This window comes from Atta colombica, unplaced genomic scaffold (genome assembly GCF_001594045.1).
Source record: "Atta colombica isolate Treedump-2 unplaced genomic scaffold, Acol1.0 scaffold176, whole genome shotgun sequence".
In the NCBI taxonomy this organism is placed as follows: domain Eukaryota; kingdom Metazoa; phylum Arthropoda; class Insecta; order Hymenoptera; family Formicidae; genus Atta; species Atta colombica.
The window spans coordinates 1,617,215-1,641,521 of NW_017259267.1; the positions used below are offsets into that span (position 1 = coordinate 1,617,215).

Genomic DNA, 24,307 nt, shown 5'->3' on the forward strand with positions numbered 1-24,307 from the left:
ACAGCTGTTTATACCTGTCGTAAATCCTACCGTTGAAAAAGAAGGCTGGTCAAAATTACTAAATTGCTTCCAGTTATGTGTAACACCTACGATAGCACTATTTTTATTAAATGGTTAGTTTCATTCATTGATACTGCTCGTAATAATATAATATATAAATAATTATTATTCGTTTAAGTTATTATATTATTCGATAATATAATGGAATAATATAATGGAATTATTTGTATATTTTTCGTACAAATAGTAGATAATGAATATATATTCGAATAATTATTTAGATAAGAATTTATTTAAATTATCGTTGAATCGAATAAATTATTAATCAAATTCATCAAACAAAAATTTGTTTATTATTTACGAATAAATTATGTCGTGTCTCTTTTATTTATTATCTATTATTTAAATAAAATTTCTGCCGAATGAACAATTCCCTAAAACTACCGTTTCGCTTATCGTTCACGACTTGGAAATTGATGTCTCAACATTTTTACCGAAAAGAGCTCATTCCGAGGAAACATTCTGTATGTACCATTAAATGCACTTAATGGTATCATACTTCAACGCCCAATTTACCGCGTTTCGCGTTTCTACGTTTCACGATAGCGCGCGAACGCACCTGTCAGGTTCTAATGAAAGCGAACAAATCTATGATCCCGTTCGATCAATGTCGCGCATACATAATGCAAGAAGAATCCGCCAGGAATTCCTCTCATCTCTCGTATCCCGAATACATATAACGCAGCATAGCGGGCGCAGATGACGACGCGGCCCGCGACAGCACCGTCGCTGCCGTCGCTGCTGCGCCAAGGACGCTATGGAATTAAGTTTCATAATTTCCCCGGGGCAGGTGGGATCTGCGGGAATAATGCAATTGTTCCGATGCCATAATTTAAAAAGTTGGTCCATTCGTCCACGCCATGGACGCAATCAGCAGCGCCCGGGCGTGACGGGAGAGGGAAGACGGGGATGGGCTCTGATAACTGACGGGGTGCGCCGGGGATGCGTTCACCACGCAAACGGGAAGTTTAGCCTTTAACGAGAAGTTCCGCAGGTTGCGCCGAACCGTAAAAACGCGATGATTTCTAATTTAAACGCGCATTCGATTCGTTTTTTCTTTCTCAATTTTCAGCTGACTGCTCTGATCCGAACTGTAGCGGCCACGGCGCTTGTGTCTCCGGCAAGTGTTACTGCAAGGCCGGTTGGCAGGGCGAGCGGTGCAATCAGGTTGATCAGCAGGTATACCAGTGTCTGCCGGGCTGCTCCGATCACGGCACGTACGACCTCGAATCTGCGGCCTGCGTTTGCGAGGAGCATTGGACAGGGGTTGATTGCTCGCAGCCGAGTTGCGGTCTAGACTGCGGACTTCATGGATCCTGCGAGCAAGGCCGCTGCAAGTCAGTATACACATATAACGCACACACGTACTTCATCCTTTATATATCGTCCTTTATGAGCCTTCCGTGGACGTGTTGCGACCGGGATTTCGGAATTGGGTTACCCCGGAATTGGCGCAGTCGGCTAACAGTCGCTCTCTCCGGGATTGAACGAGGAAAGTGATGCGTGTCTCAACGACCAGGGTCGTTTTTCTCAGATTAAAGGAATTCCATGCGACCTCGATTCGTTTCTCTTCCATATGACACCCACACCTCGCGTAAGATCATTGTTTAATGCGGGAGATTTGCGGAATTGTGCGGACGTGGCGGCCATTTACGCGCTCTCTCTCTCTCTCTACCAGCTGTGCTTCATAGAGTGTGACGTGCAAACTTTTTGCAACTTTTACGACTGGAATAGATTACCGCGTCGAAGAGTGAGAAACGTCGTAAAGTTTTCAACGAATGCACGAGGGAGGCACGTCGTGAAACATTTAATAGTAATCCGCGCTCGAGAAGGAAAGAGAAAGAGTAACGTTTTGTCGGGACATTGAAATATTGTGGGATAGATGTGGGCGAAGAATGGCCTAAAAATGAGTAAATTGCTCGCCAGGATCGCAGGCACAAAAGTTGAGGCTAAAAAGGTGAAAAATTGCGAGAAAAAGGCTCTGTCTTACGAGGCGCCAACTTATCACAACTCGAAGGACCGTCCTCGTCCCTTCCTACTTTCCTTTGTCAGAATCAAGGACGCGAGAGAGGATCTCCTTTCTCATATTCTAAAGCTGACGCCTCTCGTCTACCACCCCCTCTCTTCCCTTTCCCCTTTTTCCCTCGTTCCATCCCCAAGAGTTGGCGTAAAAGAGGCTCTAAGTGCAAAAAGTTCCTCACTACGGCAGAACAACTTCGAAACTCAGTTCAAACTCGCATTTTTTATTGCAGCCGGTATAAACGACGAGAAATTATTTTACGTTCGGCGATACCGCCGTTTAACATAACGAATCCTGTTAGAAACATTTTCGTATCGTATACGAAGTACGAAACAATTAATGTACTAAAACGCGAGTAATAGGTATATATGTGTAACAAAATTGTATTATTATATTTTCTATGCGGATATTCTCACTGTTTTTATTTCGTAACTTCGATTGAATAGAAATTAATTGATGTCCATAATACATGTAAGATCTGTGAGGTGCGAGGCATATTTATATTTTTAGATGCCACGATGACTGGACTGGAACGAAATGCGATCAAAAACCTTGTGACTTGCGTTGCGCCGAGCATGGTCAGTGCAAAAATGGAACCTGCGTATGCAGTCAAGGGTGGAACGGAAGACATTGCACATTACGTACGTAAAAAATAGAAGACTATCAATATCAGAAGATTATCAATAAATTCAATGTTTTACTTTGTTGTGTGAGCATATATTTTGCTATCAATAATAAGTTCTCCGATACGAAACGACGTAATATCATTTTTCAATAATCGATTAGTCGACTGTAATTATTGAAAACGATGTTGGAAATGGTTTTCTCTCTTTAATAGCCGGATGTGAGAATGGATGTAGCCGCCACGGATTGTGTACCCTACAGGATGGCGAATACAGTTGCGAGTGTTCAACCGGATGGGCCGGCAGAGATTGCAGCATACGACTCGAATTGGAATGTAATGATTACGTTGACAATGACGAAGGTAAGTCCTCAAGTAACCTAGTATTAAATCAACACTGATTAATGGCATACTATTGTCCATCTGTATCTGATGAATATTACTCTTGAAAAATCAATAAACGGAGGAAGAAAATTTACTGATTATGAGATAGTATTCCCTACAGGAAAATGTTAATTGCATTCTACGTAACATTAAACTATAACAGCGTGAACGAAATGTCAATTTTTATTACTTGCACTTATCCAATCTTTTATTAAGATCATAAAAATATAAAAATGCGAGAAATAAGATTATTTAAGGATGTCTCATGTATGTATAATCTCTGCATAAATAATTGAAATTAAAAATTTATACTTTCCGTATAAAAATGAATGTTAATATACGTATGAAATACATCAATAAATTCAATATTTATTTAACAATACAATTTTATATAGTTTAAATTGAAAATGTTCTCATTTTATCTTAATTATTTTTTTAAAACATGTCATCTACTTATTTAAATAGTTTTTGATCTATGTCGTAAATCATCATCAATCTTTTATATTATTTTCACATACACACAAATGCAATATAGAAAAATCTGTTTTGTTAAAAAACACGTGTAATACATCCTTAAAAGATCATTTAAGAAATAGAATCTTATTGAGTGCAAGACATGTTCGAGTGGATATCTAACAGATTGCCTTTCTCAGATGGCATGATGGACTGCTCTGACAGTGAGTGCTGTTCGCACGAAGCTTGTTCAGAACATATCATGTGCCTTGCTAGTAATAATCCCGTGGACGTTCTTCTCCGAAAACAACCACCCAGCGTCACAGCGTCCTTCTATCAACGAGTAAAGTTCCTCGTCGAAGAGAACAGCGTACAGAGCTACGCCCACATGGACGAGTACACGGAAAGGTAAGATCGATCATTTCCATCCGGACGGATTAAAATTCGAATTAGAGTTCGCTTAGTCTCTTATTTTCATAAGATAAGCGAGAGTGACGTGTTCGAACGACCGAGAATCGCCATTCCTTCATAACATTTCTGACAGATTCTTCCAACACACGTTTTCTCTTCTTTTTATTTTTGCATTAAATGTTTTAGAGTATATATACATAAACACGGGTAACGACTCGGTCGATCGTAAACGTTGCACACATGACATTTAATGAAGATAAAATAGCATAGCTGCGTGTCATAGTTTTGGCCTTTTTACGACTTTCATGCGACCGCGTATTACTTTTCTCGGTTTTATCGTTAGCCAGAAATACGCGTATCATCGTGTTTGGTTCAGCACTTTCATTCCTTTTGGTACGGCACACCGTGAAAATTTGTCTTCGACGTATGCAATGAACGTCCTGAAAAGCGTTATTAATGTCAAAATTGCAGTTTACAGGACTGACAAATTTAATGTGCGAAAATACAATATATCGCGTCACGCTGCACGCGGTTATCGAGTTATGAATATTATCATGTAACTTACGCGTTTCAATCTGTGGTAACAGTTTACGATGGGGTACATATTCATATTTATTTATTATGTTTTTCTTTTCTGTGTAGGATACACACACACACACACACACACACACACACACACACACACACACACACGCACACACGCACGTACGCACGCACGCATGCACGCACGCACGCACGCACGCTCGCACGCACACACACACGCACACGCACACACATAATATTGTGTGTGTGTGTGTGTGTGTGCGTGCGTGCGTGCGTGCGTGCGTGCGTGCGTGCGTGCGTGCGTGTGTGTGTGTGCGTGTGCGCGCACGCGCGTGTGTATATATATCTTGCATATGCGTGTAGATGCTCACCAATAATTTCACGTGGACGAGACAAAGTTAATTAAAATATATTTTCAGCTTTGAATACGTATAATTTGTTTTTAATTTATTGTGGAAGCGTAATATAAATTTTGTTTATGAAATATACGTTTAATATAGATACAATACAAGCTATACGAAATAGATACACAAAATCTGATATTGTGAAAGAGAATCTGCATATTCCTCCCCTGCATAAATTGATAATAAACAGCATCTAGTTGCGGAAATTATCGATGGGCTAAAATAGTAACAAATTCAGGAATCATCGTAGTCAATATCGTTACTTTATGTAATTTGCAACGCAATATAAAGTATTTCATTAATTAAACATGTCACACGTCGAAACTATTGGTTTACGAGCGGACGTTATATGCAAATATTACTTAAATGAAGATACTGCGATTAATTATTTAATGATGTTTCCCCCATCGTGAGCGACCATTGAACGCTACAAAAATTTTATCGAATCGTCATGAATCCACATCCGTAACAGCTGAAATATCAGATGAGCCCCCGGTGGGTGACACCCTGCAACCCTCTAACCATCCTTTCCTAGTGTTTCACCCCTTCCCCCCTCCGAATGCCATTTGTATCGATGATTACTTCGGAATCATTGCCAATCAAAGATTTTTCATTAATTAATCTCTGCGTTTATGATACAAAAATTTTTTTAATACATATTTTTAATTCAAATTATTAACAGTCATGCTAAATAAATACATCTTAAATTTGCAATTAATTAAATTCATCTCTATTTTTATACATTACTGAGGAGGAGTCTTAAATTATTTATTATTAGTCTAAGAAAAATTTATCATTAAATCATTAATTAAAAATCATTAATTTTTCATTTATCATTAAGGCACAAGATATTTCAATATAATAATTGATGAATATATTATATTTTACGTGAAATCAATTAAAATGATGCTTCAAGCAAAAAAGTATAACAAAAAAGTGTTAAAAAGATAAACTAAGTATAAAATCCAAAAAGTTTATTTTTCAAAAGGCATAATAAGAAGGCACATATAAGAATTTTTTATCAGATAAAAAATTGTTTCTGTCTTCCTTTGTTCGGCACTGAAGAAGTGATTATCGATATGCGGCTGGAAGAAGCCGTGACGGTACTTCGGGGGTATCGTGTATTTTGTCTAGTGTTTATCCTCTGTGTGTAGCCCTTTACCATCACCAGATTACCAATCACCCTACAGCCGAAGAAAAAAGGCTCCGTTCTGCCTTCGGACTGAATGACAAAAGTCTGCATAACGAGAATATGCTAGAAACTTGCTTTTGTTATTACCTTATTATTAGTTAATTCATTTCTCACGCGTTAATGTACTCTAGGCACTGTTCGTTATCGTCATAAAGTATAACAGTACTCGGCCTACGCGCAATATAATTAACAACATGTATAAGGAAAGACAGAGATACAATTTTCAAAATTGCTTTCCGACACCAATAATCTGGCCATTCGTTAAGCGATTACGAGAAAGGAGTTCATATAGATAAAGCGTACGAATGGTTGAGTCAGACGGGCAGAGATCAAAACTCCCTTAACGAGAATTTGCAATTATCTGTGAAAGTCTGTGCAGAAAGCTATCGATGTCAAAGAGCACAAGCGCCATGACTCGCCCACTCGTAAAAGTATTTCTAGATATGGTAGACACAAGTTTGAAATTTCTCGTAGCGTCTCCTTCTTTTTGCTCCATGAAAACTTTCTATACGATGCGTATAATAAGGTCCATGTTGTCGTCGAAGACTGTTCCAGAAGTCGAACATTTAGAATATTGTTTTTGTCCATTGTCCATTCGTCTCGTAATATCGCTAGAATATTGATTACAATTCCGAATATACTGCGGCTAACACTCATTTAAAAGTTTTAACAATGTGAACAAATGATATTGTTAATTATCTCTCAATTTAACTAAATCATAACTAAACTTAAATAACATCAAAATCACTACTGAAAATTTAATAATGCTATTTAAGGCTTATTGATATATTTCAACATTCATTGGTTTAAATAAATAATTATTAAATACCCATCATTTTCATTATCCGTCTTTAGAGTTTGTAAGTTTCGTGAATACCTCGACGTTTTTACTATCAGAATTCTCGTATTTTTCTCTATCGAGAAGTTATTTGCGTTAACATGATTTTTAAAGCCCGTTCACTCCAAACGAGAAAAATGTTCACGGATACAAACGCTCCTTCGTGAATCAAGTATTCAGACTAGCATTGAGGTTGCTCGGACAGCGTAATCAATATTCGAGAATCGTCCCTCAGCTCGGGCCCTAGATCGACGCCGATGGAATCTCCTCTCGTTGTCGGTCCAGGCGATCCTTTCGACCCTGGTTACACCGAACTGATAAGAGTTTCCCTCGAGTTGCTCCATCAGGGTGCCCGCGCCAAGGGTGGCGTCATGGGGCACCATCCCCGGTTGAAATGACGCCGTGTATTAACATACCGGTTATTCAACCATTCATTTTTCCGGACCCTATATATATATATATATATATATATACACACACCATTATATATACATATGTGTATGCGTTGCGTAGTTTCCAACTTGTGTCTGTCACATTGTATACCACTCTATGTTGAATGAGTCCGAGAGTGACTGCGTTCATGTTGCGTGACTGGAAGGATCGCGTGTGTGATGGGTACGCTTGATTAGTGTGTGTCTACGTCTATTGTTTCTGTAATGGCGTGCGGAACATTGCGAGGAGCACTCGCGGGGTCTCCGTGCCGGTCCAGCCGGTGCCGGAACGGAGCCGAAGACGGGAAAAGTCCGGAACGCGACTAAAGATCGCGGCGGATAGTTCTAACGCGCGCGGTCAAAGTCGCACGCGATCGCGTTTGCAATAGTAGAAAAATTGCCGTTTCGGGGGCAATTGCTCGAGAAACGATTGCTCGCGCAATGCTGCGCACGCGCCTTCGTTTTTTGCCCGCAAACGCGGGTTCTGTGACCGTGGTAACGCCCTTTCTTCTCGTTGGTTTTTCCCACACGTAGTACGTTCTGGAGTTCCTTTACACCGCGGTAAGTTGCAGCTCAAGCTCTCGCTAATCGTTCATTATCCAAAAGAAAAAAAAAAAGAAAGAACAAAGTATCATCTATTGCTCGTTTCGCTCGTACATTCATCTTACATGTCTTTCGTATGACCCATTAATATGTAACACTTATGTATTTATATATCGAACCTTTAGCCTGCCTTTACACTGTCATTACTTTCCTAACATTTCATTTTGTCTCTTTTTCTGCCTTCTTTATTTTTACGCCGCTCATATAACAGCCTGTTATCATTTCTCATTATACGAATATTTGCGTTTCGCTAATGTTTGATCACACTTTGCTTATTTGTCTCTCATCTCTTTCATCGAACGCCACCTCCTATTTACTTCGTCCACTCTCTCTCTCTCTCTCTCTCTCTCTCTCTCTCTCTCTCTCTCTCTCTCTCTCTTCACTCTATCTACCTGTCTGACCTATCTATCTTTATTCACTTTCGCGCCTCATGGCCACGCTCGCGTTGATACGTACAGGAGATGAGTCGTTGACGGTTTTTGTGACGGTTTATCCCGCTCGAGGTAGCGCCGCGTGCGCGCGTCTCTCGTCGGGTTTCCGTCTACATTTTTATAAAAATAGTCGAATACATGTTCGCAAATAAAAACGCTATGGACTTTGAAAAAACATACGAACGAGAAACAATCCTCCTTGTATTGATATCGAATTTACAACAAATATTCGGTAACCTACTTTTTCAAAATTCTCTTTGTAGAACACTCTCTCTTGTTTTGTAAAATCCACGTTAGATCCAGGGCGAAGTTTAATGCTGGAAAAAAAAAGAAATACTTTGAAAATAAGCATTATTCTGATTCTGAAGGTTCTATTTCTGATCGCTATTCATAATTGATTCTTATATTCAAGACATTTTACAGTCTTAAGACGTTATAAACCAATCAGAAGGCCGTATCAATATCTTAAGACATTTAGAATAATTTTGAAATAAGAAAAAAAACTCTGAATATCGATATATCATTTTCTTTTTATTATGATATATAGAATTTCATTATCGAGTTATCTTTTATCTCGCTTATGAAAATATATAATATGCTTGTACGCATCATCAGGGAGCGTCTGTCCATGAGCAAAACTCTTCACGTATACATTAAAGTCAACCGTACGAATTGTCTCTGTGTTATCTGTGATATGTCGTCAGATTGTTGTCTCCCTTTTCTGTTATGTCTTGTCTTCTTGTCCCTTAGATGCGTTAGCCATATGACTGATATACATAATAGTATGTTACGAGTCGTGTACTTACGAACCTGGTCTTGTGTTGTTTGTGTTTGCCAGGCTTGCACTTTATGTACCATCCTGTCGAACTTGTCTTATAGTGAACGTCCTAGCATTTTACACGAACGCTGACCTTATTGCGCGCCTCTTGCGTGAACGACTCTGTTGCGTTCTTTTTATTATATCGTTCTTTTTTCTATCATATTATATATATATATATATATATATATATACATACGATACGAACACGAGATAATAACTCAACAAGTGTACATGTTCGCTTTCTTTTCTATCGACGGATCGGCAAGTATTGCTAATCGGTACAGTTCATGATGAAGAACCCTAAAGGACCGTCTCTCCTTGTCCCTTGTCTGCGTCTATTATCACCTGTCTAAAATGTGCCAATAACCCGACACCAACGCCCTGTGTCTGTCTTTATCCGATATCCGAGGAAATCGAAACCCACCGAAATTATCCAGACCCGGCCAATCCCAAGTTCTATTCTCGTCCGTCTACCTCCAAGATTCCCGCTTTACTAACTTAATGATGCTTCTTTCTGGCGCGGAGTACTTACTGAAAACAACAAACATTTGTTAATTCCGCTGAAATTATTTCGACTGAAAATTTCGCGATCTCTCGTACGTCTTGATATTTCTCCGAGATCGGTCCTCGACGTCCTCGTTCGCGCGAGAACGACGGAAGAGAGGCGGAGAGAGAAAAAGAATAGACAGATAAACCGAGAGAAAAATTCACTCAAAAACAGAGATAGAGAATGAAATCATCGATGATCATTTGCTCGTAAGATTCGGCGGAAAAAAAGAAAAAAAGAGAAAGAAAAGAAAATAAGCTAGACTAATTCCTAACGGCGTTAGGTACGCGTCGCGCGTGTACATTCTCTTCTTTCATTATTTGCATATAGGTTGACTACGACTGCCTTTAGAAATCTCGGTGCATTCGAGCATCATCCATTTTTCTTTTTCTGTTTATCATTCACTATGGGTTTGGACGTACAGTAGTGACGACTGTGCCTGCCACCTTGCTATGCTCGCACTTGGAGGATCAGCGCTCGCCACCCTCCGGCATAGTTTGATCTCCAAGCCACTCGAAACGAAGGCACGATCAGTGATCGAAACCGATAGCATTGTCTGACAGTGATATTGCATTTCGTTTCTTCATACATGCGAAAATCTGCATGCATTTTCGCGATGACAGAAAAGCGATTGGCGAAGAATATAGAATGTAGACGAACTATCAAGGAAAACAGTGAATAATTTTTACAATTTGAAAATTTAAGTACTTTTTGTAAAATTCAATTACTTCATTCTTGCGAAAATGAACACATGCATTTTTATTTTACATGAAAATAATCGAGTATTGTTAAAGTATATATATCTGATTATTATTATTACTTATCTTATATTACTAGTTCGCGTTCAATATCTTAAATAAAACCATACCTGCTATAAGTAATTGTGAATATTATTATATTATACAAAGAATCTTTCTTGATTTTTTTTTATTTAAAAAATAAGACTGTTACTAGTTTGGACAAAATATCGATTCTTTAGCGATTTATAAGAAATTAACAAAAGCGTCGATATATCCGGCGCACTTTTATCTAACTCGCAAGAATTGATCTCGTCAAAATAATCCCGGTTTCGATCCCTGAGCATCCATGAAATTTACTCGATAATTACGATTACGGCAATTAACGGAAACGGTCAATGGTCTTATGTTATGTAACGTGACCATCGATGTTGCGCGGAGCGTTGGGGACGCGTGATCCTCCAAGAACGAATATGCCCCCCATACGCAATCCCTTAGAGACTGATAAATATATATATCTATATATATCTACATACCGAATGCATATAAATGGGTATATAGCTTGTTACACGGCGCGGAGGAGCGACCGTAGCTCATGTCGCACGTGCCGCGTTACATTCGTTACTCGGTCGCCCAACGGGTGGTGTAACAAGTTATATACACACACATGCGAACCTGTCGCATATATCTCTTATATACATTATATATATATATTATCTACGTACCTATATACATCGACCTCATTATATTCAGCACTACACGAATCGCTTAAAATATTCAGCTTCAGAACATTTCAACTTTCTCTCGCCGAGAGTCCAGTCTCCCTGGTCTCATACATCCATTTCTCTCGATCCCTCAATTCCGTCCATGAAAAGTTCATATGATACGTCTATTATTATATTACATATTACATATCTCACGCCTACTACGTATATAACATGACTGCATGCCTTTTACTCTCTCACGAGATAATTTTCCTATGAATTTTCCTCCCCCTCCTCCCTCCCCGTCTCAACCCTCATCCATTCGCTTCGGGACGGAGTATTATGTCTTCTTTTTTTTTCATCTTCTTTTTCTCCCTTTTTTCTGATCTCTGAAAATCCTAAAAGTCAGTGCCGAGAAGAATGTTCCCGCCTCGCTGCCATCGCCATCACCGCGAATGCTGATTTTCGCGAGCACAATGCATCGTCGACGCACTGCGCGTGTTCCGCTGCCCCCGCCGTCCAACCTCGCAACCCTCTCCACTCTCCCCCTTACCCGTTCCGCCATCCCCTCGCCTACGCGGCATTGTTCTATTTGTAAAATCAATTTGTATCGCTCCTCGATTCAGCCAGAGGCATTAGCTTCCCTTGTACGTGGCAACGCGGCCGTCGAATGTCGGCCGAATGGAGTTGCGGATTGTATTGGCAGCGAAGTGAGAATATTGGATCGCATTGAACCGTTGACCGCGGAAGCTGATTTAACAGGCGAAATCGATTGCTCATGTCCGCGCTCGCGTAAAGACACTGGTCGTGCATCGACCGAGTAGTACGATCGCATTACTCGTTAATTAGGCGGGCACTAAGTGGGTATTAATAGTGTGCCGCCGTTGTTCGCGGTGAGATCGTAGAAAATTAAATCGATATAATTCGACCGTATAGCTTCGGAATCATTCTTATAAAAGTGTAAAGTATATTAATAATTGCGAAAATAATTAAATCGAAAATTGTTGAAGCACGGCAATAATTTCAAAATTAAAGATTAACGTACAATTCTATGATAGTATTGTGGTTAGACATTTTTTGAAATGTATTTCCAATATATTTGTATTTAAGTTACGAACAATGTTGCGAACGGAACGCCGTGAAAATTCACGATTTTTTTTTACAAAATTTTACCTATCTTCGCTTCAACGCGAGCATCGATCAAAATTGCATTCCGATCGTAGATAGATGTAAATTGTGAGAATGCTTCGTTTTAAATCAGCATTGCGCGGATTAATGGGTCGACGAAACGATCCCACTTCGGTGGACCTCGATATATCTGTAATTTGTAACAGTCGAGTTGCGGTGATGCGAGGCCAAGTTGTTACCGAACAAGGACTCGGAATAGTAGGCATCAGAGTGTCCGTGGACAGGGACTCGCGCTTTGGATTCACCTTGACTAGAACAGACGGATGGTAAGAATCAATAATCCACGTATTCTATATTATCCAGTTTCGCATCGATTTCGATTATTATACACTGTTAAATTCATATCAAATTATATCTAATTTGAATTTTTAATCATTTCTATTTTTTTTACTGTTTTAACTCAATAATCAATTAATTTAACTAAAAAAATGTGTTAAATTTGATACAAATTATTATTTATTCAGTACATTAATATAGATGTTGTTTACTTTAAAACTAAGTAATTTAATCACAGAATGGATTGGTTTACATTTTCATACATGTAAAAGTTAAAACTAACAAGATGTTATTTAACTCAAGAGATTAGGATTCTCTCTAACAGTGTATGTTAAAGTTATTAGTTTTTCTAAATTAAAATAATAAAATTTACTTTAAAGATGAAATAATAAAATACTTAGAGACGCCAATGGCAAATTTATTTTGCAAACCTTTATCTGAAATATTATCATTAAAATAGTCTTAAATAATATGTCTAATAATGATTTTTAAGATTTGACATTGATATATTTAAAAAAAGATAAAGGTCGATTATCATAGTGCGTATCCAAATATTAAGCCAATTAAGACTTTATTTTTGGATAGATTTTTAGCCTAAAAAGACGAAATACCTGAATTGAAATAATTTCATGAATGCATATAAATGATACAAATGATTTTAAACGTGCATTCTGGTTTGTCCCTAATAGATATGGTAATGGATAGTAATTCATATTAATATTTCACTACTACACACGTAGAGGCAATTATGCTGTTCGTATTTTAAGCCGATGTAGTTATTACTGTGGCATAATATTATTTTGAAAGAGGGATTTGCACGATTAATGACAGACATCCATAACATAAATGACGGATACCACGGGCATAATCCAGATTATTATATATGCATTATCATCGCGCTCTGAGAACATTTAAGAGCCGTAATATCTCTAATCTGTATCTGCTAATTGTTGATTATTCTTGAGTGTTGTGTGTGAAATAAGTGGGTCGGTGCTATCGCGGATAATATATTACCGGCGATAGAAAGGGATTCATGGAAAGAGTTACGCTCGTTGTTATATCCATTTACAGTTATAACGGCGGTCAACACATACACACACACACACACACACACATACACGCACGCACGCACGCACGCACGCACGCGCACACGCGCGCGCACACACACACACACACACACACACATATAGCCGTCATCATCGTTGTATTAGCATTTGCACATACGATGAGCACGACATGTAGGGTCGGAGCTGGATGTCCTGCGCGATAGTATCAAGGCTGCATTGTAATGAAAGAGGGAGGGATAGAGGGATGTAGTCGGGAACGGCTACATCAGGCGAGGGTATACAGCAATCCTGGCGAGAATAATTCTGAAACAGGAAAGCGGAGGAGTTGGGATACTAGACCGCATCAAAGCCCGAGCTAATGATGTCGAAAGCTTACTAATTACTCCGTGCAAACCTACGGTACTACGGCTCGGTCCACGGTTCTCGGTGCATCGCAGATCGTCGAAATGCATTCGCATATATTGACCGAATCTACTCGTTACGAAACTTTGTTTCACTGGCATTCTCTTTCGATTTAATTCATATTAATTCAACGACCGGAACACCGCGCCTACTCGTAATTAATGTGTTCATAAATGCAAAATAACAAGCAAGCACGTATTATTCCATTCATTGACGCGCCTTCAATTATAATATCATTACAGCGCATTATAACTTAGATGAATTTTTCGGCGCGCAATAATTTTATCATGTATTAACGTAATCTGATTTCACATTTTGCGAATTTTTGCATAATCAAATTTTTAATACGCGAAATGTTGCAGAAAAGTAAAATACAAAAATTATTTTAGTATATATAAAAGAAAACTAGTTTCGTAGAATATTTTATTTTGTCTCAGAAAAATTTGCCTCTATAAACGTGTATTATACAAATGTATGAAAATTATTTTCTAAATAGTTCAATGGGAACTTTAAATCTAACTATAAATAAAATTCAATATTACAGTGCTTTTATAAATCCTGTAAATTTTAAAAATATGTTCTGCAGTTTTTGTTTCCACGCTCCAACTTTCAGAGAAGCCAGTAATTTTATATGAGAAGGGATATTACTTCATTAAATTCCATAGCGTACTTTTGAACCTAGATACAAACTTAAATAACGAACAGGCTGAAAGGAAGAAATTACAAAGCACGTATAAATAAAAATCTACTTCATTCATTGTTCACGTCAATAAATAGGACTATAATCATAATAATCCTTCAAACAAGTTTTAAAATTACATATCTTGTTAATACTTGGAAAAAGGTTATTATTGTTCTTTTAGTAATTATTTATATCTCATTGAAAGTTTCATACACAACTTTGTTTCTGAAAAACAAAATAAAAAGATGTATCATTTTCAACAGAAATATTTTCATTATTTGCTGCAAGGTAAATGTTTTGTACAAGAAAATGTTTTAAAATTTTGCCAATTAATAATACATTTAGAAAATTAATCAAATATGACGAAGAAACTTTCAAGACACTTCGCGATCCAATTCTAAAGTCTCCTCAGACATTCATTCCCGGATAAAGTGAGCGCACTATCTTGATCGACCTACGTCGGGATTCTTACGTAATACTGGCAATGGAGTTCGAAATGCATTACGTACTTTGATCAGGTTCGACGTCCTGGTCAATGGTGGAGGTGCCGTAACGCTTCAATTCCAGCGCAGCCCCTTCAAACCCCTTACGAGGACCGTCTTCGTACCCTGGAATCAAATCGTGGTCCTGCCACCCGTTGTGATGATTCTTAGCAAGGAAGGCGAATCGTATAAATCTAACCAGCCGCCGAGCCCGGCAGTTGGTAAGCATCGAGCTTCGGATGTATTACGGACTTTTTTTCCTTTTTTATCTTTTTTTCTATGTTTTTTTTTTTTTGGTCGGTCCTGGTACACATATATCTCATCGTGTTACGTGTCGGATCGCGTTACCCATTAACGTCACAAACGTTTCGATAAACGCGCGTACGTGCTCGATCACCTGAAACCAATCCCGGCGCGCAGAGAAAAGAAGAGATAACAAAAGTAGCGAATGCACATTTTTTTATTATTTGCAAAAGTTCTGTTAAAAAAAATTGGTGTAAGTAATTTATTACTGCTTTTCACGACTATGTCGGATCAGATCGCACATTACACGTGCGGTCTTCATAGGACCCTCGTTTTCAGAGTTGTTCAACGTATGTGCCGTCTTTGTTCCGTCCTTGAGTGTTATACATTTTTGAGTTTCTTATTATTTACGGAGTACAATATAATAGGCTTCCCAGGGATTTCAATGGGACTCTTTAGCGAACACGGTCCGTGCTTGGAGCACGATCACGAGACGCTGCGACCAATTATCGTTAGCACGTGGATGCCTGAGAAAGTTGGCGGTTTGCCTGGGAAGAGCTTGGTCTTTGCTGAAAGTCAAGTAAGTTTCTATTTCATAAACGATTTAATATCATTACAATACGCTCGTTGCTTTAATTAAAATACAGTCTTGACTTTATCGTAGTTAGAATGAAATTTTTAAATGACATAATTATTATTCTTGATGATCGATATTAATACGCCTGAATGGCAAGGATAGAAAGAGACATAGGATTTTAAAATAAAAGTTAAATAATTTTATACGGTAAATAACGAATTTCATTATTATATATTACGTGAGACAGAGATGCTTTCGAAGGGGAGCATCAAAAGACATTGCACGAATGTAACAATATTTACGATGGAGATTACAGTACTATGTGACCGCATTAACGCAACGTTAAACATCGCTTGCAGATCGTGCAGGAAAGCATCGCTATTCCGGGCTCCAATCTCCACTTGATGTATCAAAGCAGTCAGGCTGCAGGCTATCTCTCTACCGTGAGGATGCAACTGACCGGGCCGTTCATTCCGAAATCGCTGACGCACGTACACGTGCATGTAGAGATCGAGGGCTCACTTCACACGAAAACGTACGAGGCCGACCCAAATCTGACACACACGTTTGCCTGGAACAAGAGAAACGTTTACAAGCAGAAGGTGTACGGCGTGGCGCAGGCGAGGATCTCGATCGGTTATCAACATTCCACTTGTCCGTCGGTGATATGGGAGACGCAGACGGCCACTTTGCAGGGATTCGACGTCGATATCTCCGATATCGGTGGATGGGGACTCGACATCCATCACCATTACAACTTCCACGAAGGGATCCTGCAGAAAGGCGATGGCTCTACTCTACATTTCAAACAGTATCCGCGCACTGTGAAAGTGGTAATGGGCACTGGTCTCCAAAGAAGTTTGGTGTGTCAGAATTGCGACGGTCTCGCTAAGGATGCTAGACTCCTGACACCAGTGGCACTCGCCAGTGGACCTGACGGTAGCATATATGTCGGAGATTTCAATCTCGTGCGCAGAATCACGCCCGAAGGAAAGGTTTACACCGTTCTTATTTTGAGGTAAACTTTTTTTTTACAAGATTTGCGAGTCGAAAATTTAATGATCATAAATATCTAATCTAACACATCTTTATGCCATCTTTTGCAGTGCGACTCAAGTGGCATATCAGTATTATTTGTGCATCTCGCCGGCTGATGGACACTTGTATATCAGCGATCCAGAGAAACATCAGATATTGAAAGCACTTTCGTTGGAACAAGTCCAAGATCCAAGCATTAATATCGAGCCCGTTGTTGGAAGCGGTGAAAGATGTATCCCAGGTGACGAGGGCCACTGTGGCGATGAAGGTCCGGCCATCCATGCAAAATTGGCTCATCCTAAAGGTGAAGGACAACTTAAAATACATCTGTCATTTTCTTTGAAAGACACTTGCGCTATTAGAAAAACATTGAATAATTTAAAAAACTTTTATAAAGTGACGAGCATATACATACGGAACATTTTGAGAATTAATATTTTATAAATGAATAATTCCATTTGGATCACTCTCTTTTATTTTCAGATTGTAGTCTATAAAGAAATTTAAGCTATAATTTATTCGAATTTCGGAAACAAAAATAAAAAATTAGAAATAGTGAACAGAATTTAAAGAAATAATCTGCATAAACTCTTTTAAGAAATTTGTAATTGCAAAGAGTAACATCAAATTTTTAGTTTCATTTTATTTGAAGTTCATCAGTGCTATGCACAGTTAGTATGATTTCCAATCTGATTTTCAAATCTTGAGTACGAGTCTTATGACACTAGACCTCCTTTATTGCAGAATACTATTCTTTTAGAATTTGACATTTTTAAACTACATTCTAACTCAGATAACAAGAATCTTTTAAAATCGAGTTTCATAATAATCAAATTATTCCTTTTTATCTAATTTTAGATCAAAATTGAATTCAGTTATCTTGATAACTTCTAGATAATAAGATTTTCTTTAATTTTTTTTTATGAGAAAACTCATGTTTCCAAAAGATTAAAGAATTACTAAAAAATAATTTAAAAAATGTGTTTCTTGTTATGATTTACAGGAATTGCAATTGCAGCCGATAAAACGATGTACATTGCTGATGGAACGAATATTCGTGCTGTCGATCCTCGAGGAATCATACATACTCTCGTGGGACATCATGGTCATCATAATCATTGGTCACCCGCTCCCTGCATCGGAGCCATTCCCGCACATCAAGCTCAGTTACAATGGCCCACCGGATTAACCCTAAGCCCATTGGATGGATCCTTGCATTTCATCGACGACAGGCTAGTCTTGAAACTCACCAGCGATCTGAAGGTGCGTGTAGTCGCTGGCACGCCTCTTCACTGTACCAGCAATGCAAATAACAACAATGGCAACGATGAACTTCCGAAACTAAACTCCTCGTTGACGACGAATTTGAAAAAATCAGACGAGGTCCTCGGATCGGTGTTGGCTGTCGGTTTCAGTCCAACCGGCGAGCTATACATAGCGGATCGTGATTCTCATCGAGTGAACTCTATTAGAATCGTCGATTCCTCCGGCAAGATGTCACACTTCGCAGGTCAACAGCAAGAAAGACTGCGCGGTCAATGTGAATGCAACAATACTACACCCAGCACTAAGGACTTGGACACGTGCACCTGCACAGATGATACTAGCAGCACCGAAACGCTCCTCTCTTCAAATGCCAAGTTTACTGCAATATCTGCTTTGGCAGTTTCACCAGACGGTGTCTTGCACGTAGCTGATCAGGGCAGCCTTCATATCTTGGCTCTGCAGCCATACCTTCCAAACCACGATGAGAACGGGGAATTCCGCATCCCATTCCCACCTTCAAACGAGATCTACGTGTTCAATCGCTACGGTCAACACATTTCTACGAAGGACTTGACATCTGGAAAGACCCGCTACTCCTTCCTGTATAGCAAAAACACGAGTTTCGGCAAATTGTCCACAGTGACGGACAGCGCGGGCAATAAGATTCAATTCCTGCGAGATTACAGCAGCGTCGTTAGCTCTATTGAGAACACTCAGGATCATAAATCCGAATTGAAAATCTCCGCGGTTGGATTCCTGGAGAAATTGTCCGAACGTGGCAGGGCGGAGATTGCTCTTGGTTATGACGGTTCAACCGGCTTGCTCACCAGTCGATCAGGAGTAAGTTAGACATTTTTATTGCTTATTTTTATAAATAAAGAATAGGTGTTTTTGTCTATTTTATCCATTGATTAAATATTTATTTTTTCTTCTTTATTTAATCATACATAAAAAATGTAATAGACTTTTTATGAATAAATTATATATATTTTTTATTGATGATGATGAAACGCAATGTGTTATTAAAATTTCAGGGAGATGAAACATACATATACAATTACGACAGTCTAGGACGTGTCACCGATGTAATACTGCCGACAGGCGAGAAATTGAAATTATTATCGGACTTATCTAACGACGAAGGTCTATTGGTTAAAGTGTCTGCTCCCTTGCAAGCTTTATCTAAAGGCGATAAACAGCGAATCGTAGAATTTGAAATGAAAAATGAGAAATCGAAAATGTTGACAGTCACTGACGGTATGTACTTTCTCTAATTTAATTAATTTTTGTTTAATCTATTTTCCTCGACATACAAATATATTCCAATTTTTTTGCAAATATGATAAAAAATTGCATGAATATTATTAATATATCTCATTTCAATATTTACAGGCACTAAACTCATGAAAGCGATTGCATTTACAAATAGCAGCTTGGAAGTGCTTCTGCCTGGTGGTGGTAGAGTACTTAGCGCGGCGACAACAAAACATCCACTATTGAAGCCGGCTTTGCCGGTAGAAGCAGAGATGCTACCTATGTGGAGCTATCAATTGATGTCATTGGGCGAATTAACAAACACCATGACGACGACGTACAACTTGGTCGGAGAAGTTAGCCACCCTCAGCAAACGCTTAACAGAGAGATCTGGGTGAACGACACGCGAGTGATAAGCGTCGAATTCGAACAAGCATTCAGCCGTGAGACGTTTTATGACAAGGCGGGAACTCCTCTATTGACGGTGACCTTCGATCTGGCCGGTTTACCCTTGATCTGGCAACCGTATGAGCAGGGTCATAATCTCAGCATTACTTACGATCGATTTAACAGGATCGACAGTTGGAAATGGGGTGCTTCCGATGAATCATATGCCTACGATCGACACGGTCAACTGGCGGAAATTACCAATAGCAAGGACGGCACAAAACGATATACCTACAATGACTTCAATATGCTGTCAAAGATCACGCTTGCCAGCAACAGACAGTTCTCGTTGCAATATGATGATGACGGTGGATTACGACATATCATTTTACCGTCTGAAACCAAACATTCCTTCTCCTGTCAGGCTTCTCTCGGCTTTCTCAGGGTGACATACACTCCACCTGGCAGCACTAGAGCCTATCTGCAGCACTACAGTCACGAGGGGAACCTGCTGCAAACTGTATTTCCGGGAGACGGAGCTCGCATCGTCTACAGATATCATACCTCGGGACAATTGGCGGAGGTCGTTCATGGTGACGGCAAAAGCGAGATCAGATACACGGAGAGTGGACTACCTTCCGAAGTTATACACTCCGAGAGGGACGTGGAATACAAATGGGATTATCAATATAGTGCAGGACTTCTGGTAGAGGAGCGAATAGACTTCGGCGCCAAGACTGGTCTGAGCAACGCCAAATTTACGTTCGAATACGATTCGAATTTCCGCCTGATTGCGGTACAGGGTAGAATAGGCGGTCAGACGCTGCCACCACACACCATGGCTTACAGTCCGAGATCGGGTACGCTGGAGCAAATCGGTCAGTTTAAAGTGACAAGGCCGCAGTCGAACGAGACGACTGTGTTTGACGGTACTGCATTATTCTCGCGCACCACAGACGATCGATTCCTAGAAACTCAAGTCACAGTGACAATTCATCGAATGGAAGTGTTCAGGATGGAGTTTACGCACGATTCACGCGGTCGCATCAATCAGACAAGAACGTATACGCGTAATGTCGCCGTTAATACGTACACCAATGTAAAGAATTACACATGGGACTGCGATGGTCAGTTAACCGGTGTAGAAGCGCAGGAACCATGGGGTTTCAAATATGATGCCAACGGTAATATGTTGTCGCTCACATATCGAGGTAATACGATTCCAATGGAGTATAATGCCATGGACCGAATAGTCAAGTTTGGCGAAGGTCTCTACAAGTATGACAACCGAGGTCTGGTGGTGCAGAATGCGAGAGAGGAGAGATTCAATTACAATGCCAAGGGTCTCCTTGTGCGTGCCACCAAACGCGGCCGTTTCGATGTGCGATACTATTACGATCACCTGGATCGCCTAGCCACAAGGAAAGATAATTACGGCAATGTCACGCAGTTCTTCTATAATAACCAGAAACGACCGCACGAAGTGAGCCAGATATACAGCCCGCGCGATGGTAAACTAATGTCGCTGGTCTACGATGACAGAGGACATCTTATTTATGCACAAGTATACCGGCACAAATATTACATTGCCACTGATCAATGTGGAACACCCATTATGATCTTCAATCAGTATGGCGAAGGCATCAGAGAAATTATGCGATCGCCTTACGGCCATATCGTTTACGATTCGAATCCATATCTTTACTTGCCGGTGGACTTTTGCGGAGGACTTCTGGATCAGGTAAATAAAAATTTAATTCCACTTAATAATTAACAAAATAAAAAAAAATTCATTGATATAGACTAATAAAATTTTCATTCGGAATTGAACGCAATGATATTCAAAACATTCTTTGCTATATTTCATATTTTAATGATATGATCTATTTATAGGTCACCTCCCTCGTTCACATGCCAAATGGTAAGGTTTATGACCCGCTAATAGGCCAGTGGATGTCACCGCTCTGGGAAAACGTTTTGGATCGCGTAGACAAACCAACGCATCTACATCTTTATAGATTTAATGGTAACGATCCAATTGACGTCAGACACACGGACAGACCAAGTCAACCAACTGGTAAGTTCTACAATATTATCGATGAATTAATTTACATTCTATCCGATTTCAATCAATATACATTCGGCGTATTTTTATCTTACAGATCACATATCATGGCTATCGCATCTTGGATATGACCTAAAGAGTTTAGCGCCACAGCTATTCCCGGATGAGTTACCGGAAAGCCTCGTTCCGCGAGCACTCGGTCCGGGAACTTCTATATTCGGTAAAAAGAAAAGAACGCGCAATCTAGGCGTCCAATCCGGTTTCCTTGCGCACATCGCCCAACGGCATTCAGGCGACGCGGTGAGCCTGTCTGCGCCACCACGATCTGCTTTGAAGAAAGACACGAGTGAGCTGATACCCAGTCGTCTAGGTGCGGCGTCCGATCCGCCGTTCGGTAAAGGTATCCTGGTGTCGAGAACCGCTGATGGCCAGGCGGTAGTGTCCAGCGTACCCAGCGCTAACGCTATTTATGGCGACGTGTTCACATCCGTATTCAACCGTTCGTACTTCTTGCCATTTACATTTGTCGTGCACAGCGCACAGCAGGACGCCTTCTACTTTGTCAAAGAGGAAACCTGGCGTGCCAGCGAGGATCGTGGTCAGCTGAAACGATTAGGAGGTCAAGTAAACACTACATTCCACGAGAACGAGAATGGTAGTGGCAGTAGTTCGTTAATCGATGTGAAAATACACGGTGCCAGCTATGTGGTGAACTTGCGATACGGCACCACGGCGGAGAAGGAAAAGCAGAGACTACTGCATCACGCTAAAGCGACCGCTATTAGGAAAGCATGGCATCGGGAACGTGAAGCCCTTAAAACGAACACTCCAACATCTATCGAGTGGATGGTCGCCGAGCAGGATGAGATACTGAAAGTCGGCCTCGCATCTAATTACGAAGGCGAGTACATACATGACGCGCAACAGTATCCCGAGCTCGCGGAGGATCCTTACAACATTAGGTTCGTGAAAAAGGCCGTCGACCAATCGAGCAAAAAACGACGCAGGAGGAGAGGCGCGCCGTCCTGTAAGCTCTGGTGGTTAGATAAAATGTGCTAGAGCAATTTGAGAGTCAGTCGTATCGTCCCCTCACACGGGGACATTGTCCAGTATCGAAGCCGCGGGACTTTCGAGTGAGCGACACCGACAGGTAAAGAGATAGAAAGAAATACCGGAAACGTGAAAGTCGACGGAAGGAGGTAAAAAAATGTCGCTGTAGCGCAGCGTCCGTATATGTATGCACGCGCATATATATATAAACGTACTGAAAACTATCAAAAAGTTTTATACCAAAGTCTATTTGTGTATTTCAAAGATGCCAAAAACATTATAACGTTATATTATATATAATAAATATATATACCACGAGGTATAGGGTACGTAGGGTGTAAGAGCGTTAAGCGCACGCGGAGAAACGTGGGTTTCACCGAGTATTCGCTCCACGGACCAGCTGCGCGACCGATCCGCGATTGGCAAATCCGCGAAAGCCTTATAAGCGTCGGGAGAGGAGAGAATAAAAAAAAAGAAAGTGTGCCGGATTTCGGACCACGCGAGCTTGGAAAGGAAAGAGAAGGAACATTGCGAAATTTTCCTCTGGGAGTTCGACGCGACGTGAACGCAGCTAATAATCAGGTTTGAATTAAATTCCAGGATGTGAAGTTTACTGATTACGTACGAGGCAAGGCCGGCAAGCTCGTGGAGCTTGCGCTCGAGGCCTAAAGTAAATGATAGACCGTGGTGCCGCGCGTGCGAATCGTGCACGGTACACCGTATCGATACAAGGTAATTATAGTTATAACGCGAAAAATGAGGAGAAAGAAGAGAGAAGAGGCCATTCATAGTTGAGAGTGACGAAAAAGAGAGAGAGTGAGAGAAACTAGTCAATACATAGCTTTACATTGACATAGCAGCCTTCTTTGGCGTAGGATAAATGCGAGGATAGTGAGAATCAGGAGGAGCGATGCCGTTAACAACGATGTTGACGAGCTACGTGTGCTCTGCTCACGATATTTTAACTCGTCGTACTTAGAAAAAAAGCAACGGCGAGTGTAATGCAAGTACGGTATTCGTGCGATAACGAATACGATGCAGAAAGCGGCGGCGAGCGCGAAAATAAATCTCAATCATGAATGGCCTTGGCGAGAAGTGAAGAAAAGGAATCGGAGGAGAGACGATCCTC

General features: G+C 40.1%; 1 protein-coding gene across 1 annotated transcript in view; it reads left to right on the forward strand.

The window, feature by feature from the left end:
* The window catches only part of LOC108686363 (teneurin-a), a 34,834-nt gene extending 10,849 nt beyond the window's left edge, over positions 1-23,985 (forward strand). The window contains exons 5-18 of the mRNA XM_018191632.1: positions 1,133-1,397; positions 2,591-2,721; positions 2,919-3,065; positions 3,740-3,947; positions 12,535-12,654; positions 15,334-15,518; positions 15,978-16,120; positions 16,477-17,135; positions 17,224-17,459; positions 18,159-19,261; positions 19,456-19,678; positions 19,814-21,804; positions 21,957-22,140; positions 22,226-23,985. Of these exons, the coding sequence (XP_018047121.1) occupies positions 1,133-1,397; positions 2,591-2,721; positions 2,919-3,065; positions 3,740-3,947; positions 12,535-12,654; positions 15,334-15,518; positions 15,978-16,120; positions 16,477-17,135; positions 17,224-17,459; positions 18,159-19,261; positions 19,456-19,678; positions 19,814-21,804; positions 21,957-22,140; positions 22,226-23,187 (6,557 nt within the window). The 3' untranslated portion in view covers positions 23,188-23,985. The remainder of the gene's footprint in view (positions 1-1,132; positions 1,398-2,590; positions 2,722-2,918; positions 3,066-3,739; positions 3,948-12,534; positions 12,655-15,333; positions 15,519-15,977; positions 16,121-16,476; positions 17,136-17,223; positions 17,460-18,158; positions 19,262-19,455; positions 19,679-19,813; positions 21,805-21,956; positions 22,141-22,225) is intronic.
* The last annotated feature ends 322 nt before the right edge of the window (positions 23,986-24,307 follow it).